The 5,875-nt window shown below is 34.1% G+C and overlaps 1 protein-coding gene across 1 annotated transcript; it reads right to left on the bottom strand.

The window, feature by feature from the left end:
* Positions 1 to 2,624: 2,624 nt before the first annotated feature.
* LOC108466610 (GDSL esterase/lipase At5g03610-like) lies at positions 2,625 to 5,655 on the bottom strand. Its single transcript, XM_017766996.2, has 5 exons — positions 5,499 to 5,655; positions 5,186 to 5,401; positions 4,617 to 4,888; positions 3,419 to 3,725; positions 2,625 to 2,969 (listed from the first exon to the last, which is right to left on the bottom strand). Exons 1-5 carry the CDS (start codon positions 5,554 to 5,556, stop codon positions 2,749 to 2,751), a joined length of 1,074 nt encoding a protein of 357 aa, XP_017622485.1. The 5' UTR covers positions 5,557 to 5,655; the 3' UTR covers positions 2,625 to 2,748.
* Positions 5,656 to 5,875: the final 220 nt, after the last annotated feature.

Below are 5,875 nucleotides of genomic sequence, written 5' to 3'. Positions count from 1 at the left end.
TTACCACAATGATGACACTCAAGATTCTTGTATCTCGATCTTGACTTGTTTCGGCTTTTATCTCTACCCTTTCCATCTTTGTCTCTGTTTCTCCCCCTGTTCTCGATAACCAACACCTCGGACTGTGATGTAGAACCCTGAGATCTTCTTCTAACCTCTTCATTCAACACACCACTCTTAGCCAAATCCAAAGTAATAATACCCTGTGGGGCAGAATTAATGAGTGAGACTCGAAAGGTCTCCCAAGAGTCTGGTAGAGTAGCAAGCAACCAAAGTCCTAAAATCTCGTCATCAAATTTGACACCCATACCAACAACTGATTCATCACACTCTGAAATTCACTAACATGGTTAGCTATAGACATTCATTTTTTATATTTCAGCGCCATCATTTTCTTCAGCAAAAACAACTTGTTATTGCCCGACCTCGAAGCATACAAGCTTTCAAGCTTCTCCCACAATGTTCGAGCATGTGTCTCCTGATCAATGTGGTTGTAAACATTTTCTTCAACAAATTGCCGAATAAAGCCACACACTTGTTGATGCTCAAATTCCCATTCTTCATCACTTTTCGAATCGGGTTTTTGAGTAGTAAAGACCGGAAGATGCAAAGCCTTCACAAACAACAAGTCCTTCATTTTATTCCGCCAAAGTTGATAATTTGTGCCATTCAACATAATCATCTTGCTCGTATTAATTTTCATAATTATCTGACACAATAACCAAGCTCTGGTACCAGTTTGTTGGGAAGAAACCGAACAACTGAAACAAAGCGAAAGCATAACCGGTGTTCTTTCTCTCCTTATAACTCTTGTCAAAAATTATGGCAAGCACAATAGCACAAGATATGTTCTCTAGCAACCTTAATCAACCACAAATCAACTAATGCAACCACAACAAAAATAAATAGAGACACCGGTATTTTTACGTGGAAAACCCCTTTAAATCAAGGGTAAAAACCACGGGACTTTAGAGTCCGATCAAGAGTTCCACTATCATCAAATGTTCAACTACAAGATCACAATATCAAGCCTACAACAAGCATTCAACTCCAACAAGACTAACAATATATAATCTTTAGCAAAAGAGAGAAAAATGAGAGAATATCACCAAAAACGCAGCTGCTGAAAAATGGGTATTTTCGATGCTACAAGACTCAGATGAAAAATCCGACCGTACAAAGTCAAGAACACCTTATCGCCTAGCTGCTGTCCAAAAATCAGCTCAATCGAACCACGGATGAACCTTCAATCGAAGAGTTGATCACTGCTGCACCAAACTTGAAAAACTGAAATTTTCTTCTCTCTTTCTCTCTGTTTTAATTTGAGATTTTTTTTTTGTTTTAGCTCTGCAAAAATTTCTGCCCACATCACCCGTTAAAAGTCCCCTAAAAATGGCTTTTGACAAAACCAAAAAGAGACAATAAAATGTGGCAGAAATTATGGGTTTCCCACATAGTGGAACCCACACCTAACATGACTTACGCAAAACCAGGACGTATCTCAGTAATGTCCTCAACACTCCATGAGTTCCAACATAACCCCAATGGCGCATCAGCTCCTTAGCAACTCCCTCAACTTGGGCTGACGCATTAACCATATTATCCACAACCTGCAACCGGCTCACGTCACATGAATAAATGGGCTCATTACGTCTAAACCCTTCACCACCATAATGGCCACAGCCCACCTCATTAACATCATTGACCCTCATAGAAATGTTTGAAAAATTAGCAATGCTTGTACAATTATTATCCACCACCATCCCTTTATGACAAAATCTTTATGACTTGAGAGATTTAGTTCAATTATTAACACTATTTATCAGTTATATATTGTCTTGGGTAGTGGTGATGAATGAGAGTGATGGTTGACAGTTTAGTTGATGTCTATAAATTATACATCTAACGTTTTTTTAAACATTAGTAAGTTATACACAAATTTAAATGCCATACCTTAATATCCATTCTTATTAAGGGTAGGTTTGGATGGATAGTGCGTTTATCTGCGATTAGTGTAAAAATAACAGTGAGTGTGAGATTAGATACTGTAGCGATACTGTAGGATGAGATAAAAAGTAAGTTAAAGGCACCGCACCGCATCGCATCTCACCACCCATCCAAACATACCTTAAGAACCCTAAATGGGTTGTTAGTTGAAATAAATTAGTAAGTTATTAATGGAAAATTTACCTAATCACTACATCATTTAATATCCAAATATTTATTTCTTGTTTTGATTTAATTTAATGTTCTATAATTTAGTTTAATTAGAGTAATTTAGCTATTAAGTTCTCTTTCTTGTCAACTAATTAGTTTAGTTTAGGGTTTAGGGTATTCCACACTTACATACCTTGTTGTTTTTAAATTTGATTCTTGAAATATATTTTTATTAACACCAATCCCACGAAAACCAGTAGCAAAGAAGGTTATAAGCAAGGAGTTAACGAGAAAAAGGCTTGTTGAGCTAGATAGTTGGAATACCATGTAATATTCATTGGAGGTAAGTGTACTTGTGAATGCATTAAGCATGGAATATTATGGGTTTGGGTTTAGGAGCGAAAAGTGGGGTTTTGAGGCAATTGATTTGTCAATTTAGAGTTCTTGTCTGGGCCAAGTTGATTCAATTAACCTCCCAAAACAATGCCCATTTTTCCATTAAAGAACCCAACAAAAAGGGTATAATAGTGGTGAAGAACTTCCATAAAGTTGAATGGACAAGGAGATCATAAACATTGTAAAGTCTCAAAGTCAGTCAATAAATTGCTTGAGAGTGTTCTGGAATGCAGGAGTTGAATAAATAGCGCGCCATCCTTCAGATGTAGGGTGATTTCCATCCCAAAATAATTTGGTTTTAGGGTTTGAGCAAAGTGTGTACTTTTTTTCCCCATTTTCATCCACACTTCCACAAAAAAACCCTTCAGTCACTCCAAAACAACATGGCTCAAATGGGTTCTCAAATGTTGGACTTCCTGCAAGAAAAAAAAAAGTCAAAGTTTAGGGTTGATTTCACTAGACATCCCTAAAATATAACCCAAATTTTAAATTGATCCTAAACATCAAAATGTTATAATTGAGTCTTCTAATTATTAGCATTGTATTAGTATGGTCATTGAATGCTATTTTGAATATGAAATTGGGTATTTAAAATACGTGATCAATATTGCATTGATAATTCAAATTTGATGCCTTAAAAAAAAATGTTGTCAAAGTTTAGGGCTAATTTTAATCGACATCCTGATTCAAATCCTAAATTGATCCTCAACATAAAAATGTTATATTTGAATATTTAAAATGAACGTTAAATTTGCATTGTCAATGCAACATGGCCGTAATTATTTATCTAATGAAAATTTTAAATAAGTTCTATATCGTATTCAAGTTGACAAGATAAAAGTAAAGAGTTTTATAAATGGTTTACCTTGATGAATTTCGGTCCCATTGAAAACTGTTGAAAAGGCATTATGAAGATCAATGATAAAGAACAAGGTGCTATTGGTTTGTTGGTTCAAAGTGTTGACAGCTTGAAGCAATAAATTGTTATGGAGCATAACAAGGTCGTTCTCAGTTTCATTGCAGCGTTCAAAAGAGGATGCGGCGGTGTTTTGAGGGGTACAACCTAATGGTATCAGTGACATCACACCTATTTTCCTCACTCCTAAGTCATGGATGCGTTTCATGTTCACAGTAAGTTGGTCCACTACACTTTGGATGAAGCCTGGGAAAGCCTGTAATTTCAAATAAAAACAAAAAGAGAATGTGAATTTATCTTGAAACATCACACGTAACATTGAGACAACACAAACAACAAACACATGACTCTATTGTTTTCTTTTTACTAAAGACAAACATAAATGGCGACAACAACTTTTATAACACTTGTCTGTTTTATAATCATAGAAATACTTGATATTTTATTATCTAAATTACTCCAACAGTTAAAAAATATCTTTTAACTAATCATTTTGCGAGATACATATCATGAGTGTATCTCAAATTTCGAAGAAGGGACTTTGAATCGAATGTATGAAGTAAACGTGCTGGCTCGGATTAGTTGGTCTTCTTTTTATCTTTTGATATCTGGTTCTATTGATTTAATGAAACTTGCTTTTTATTCAAAAAAAAAAAAATTCAAATTTTTTTTTATTGTCTTTTCTTTCCATGATTTTTCTTCGGTTTTAATGTACTTTTTTTAGACCGTTAGATAACTTTTCTTTGCAATCCTCTTACTATTTTTTTTACTCAACTTTTTCCTTGTTTTTGAATTTCATGGTTTATCTACTTTTTCCCGTAATACATGATTTTTAAATTGGGATGAGAAATGAATAGAAATGGAGGTTTAAAAATGAAAAAAAAATTCATTATAAAAAACTGGGTTTAGATGAAATTTTCAACTTTTCTAACAGTTTCTTGAATTTTATCACCGAATTTTTTGAGTAGAGAAACAAATAAAATAAATGTCTTAAGGAAATAATTATTAAGAGATTTTTTTAAGTGCTGAAATAATTTGGCAACAAAATGAATATATATACCTAAGGTCTATTTTTATAACAATGAATATATTAAATTGTATATAAAAAAAAAAGTAAGTAGAGAAAATGCAAATGTGTTTTTATTACCGTGAAAGAGCCATTGGTTTCAAGGTAATAGCTGTAGTCATTGCCTGCAAGACTGACAAATGCCACTGAAGTTCTCAAAACCCTTTTAGTATAGACCGAATCATTGATTAGTTGTTGTAGGAAATCGATTTGGGTGGTCATATTTGGTTCCGCAACCAACGTGTCGAAAACACCTGTTCCTCCGTACGCAAAGTTCAACCCATATTTCACTCGACCACTTAGTTCTTTCCTCCATCTGTATGGTATTGGTGTCTTCATTCCCAAGTACCCCGCTGTTTGTCGAAACCAAACCAAATTTAGTCTTGAATTCGTTAATCAGTAACAATGATATTTGTTTTTGTTCTAACTTTTGCATGGAATTTGAGGTTTTGTATTAAAAACAATGGAATGGAAAGGAGCCCCTCACTCGTAGCTAGACTAATAGAAGAACTTATCCAGTTCAAGGATCAAATTGAAAAGTACTGTTGTAAAGTTTAAATCAGACTAAAATAATTTTACAAAAGAATAAAACCAGAAAAGGATGAGAAGAGAAGGGATAGAAAAAGAGAGGTATTTCAAGTTTATATTACCAACAAAATCAGTGGAGACAAACCCATCAGAGAAACGACCAGAAGGTTTTCCAGGAAATGTAATTCCGTAAGGGAAATGCCAAGATCTTGTCACTGCTATCTTAGTGTTCCCTGTATCAGCATAAGAATCTCCAAACGCAAACAACATCTTTGGTTTGAAACCAAAAGGTGATGATGTCCACGACAACCTCGTACCTTCAACAACTTGTGGTTCACCTACAGTATTCCATCATTTAACATTAAACAAAAAATGGTTGAACACACTTTCCAAATGAAGCAGAAAGAAAATGGGGTTTATTTATTCTTTTAGTACCTGAGAGAAAATAGAATAAGAAACAAAATACTGAGAAGAGAAAGCTTTGGGCGTCCATGGAAAAGAAAACTTGTGTAAAAGGAAGGAAAACTTTTTGAGGGATAAATGAGAAAGTGATAATCTCAATAGTTCTGTGTTTTGGAGGGTCACCAATCTCTATTGTTTATATAGTTGAACGTGCAGCTTAATTAAGAGTTTAAGCTTATATTTCTCTTAAGGTGACTTAGTTAAATCAACTATAATTATTTTTTTAATCGTGAATTATGTTTTAGCTCGATTGGTATGAATATTGTTGTCAATATAAAAGGTCGTGAGCTTTAGTGGGAAATATTAGAATTAAGTGACCCGAATCATTATTTAAATAAAATACAGTGGTA

Source organism: Gossypium arboreum, chromosome 2, assembly GCF_025698485.1.
Source record: "Gossypium arboreum isolate Shixiya-1 chromosome 2, ASM2569848v2, whole genome shotgun sequence".
Lineage (NCBI taxonomy): Eukaryota > Viridiplantae > Streptophyta > Magnoliopsida > Malvales > Malvaceae > Gossypium > Gossypium arboreum.
This window is presented reverse-complemented; position numbering and strand designations above follow the sequence as displayed.

Bases quoted from the DNA above. Each gene is read 5' to 3' on its own strand.
- LOC108466610 (XM_017766996.2), bottom strand. From the start codon at position 5,556: ATGGACGCCCAAAGCTTTCTCTTCTCAGTATTTTGTTTCTTATTCTAT. The intron at 4,889-5,185 runs GTAATATAAACT...TTCGACAAACAG, and splicing joins TGTCTCCACTGATTTTGTTG to CGGGGTACTTGGGAATGAAG. The intron at 3,726-4,616 runs GTAATAAAAACA...TTGAAATTACAG, and splicing joins AAACCAATGGCTCTTTCACG to GCTTTCCCAGGCTTCATCCA.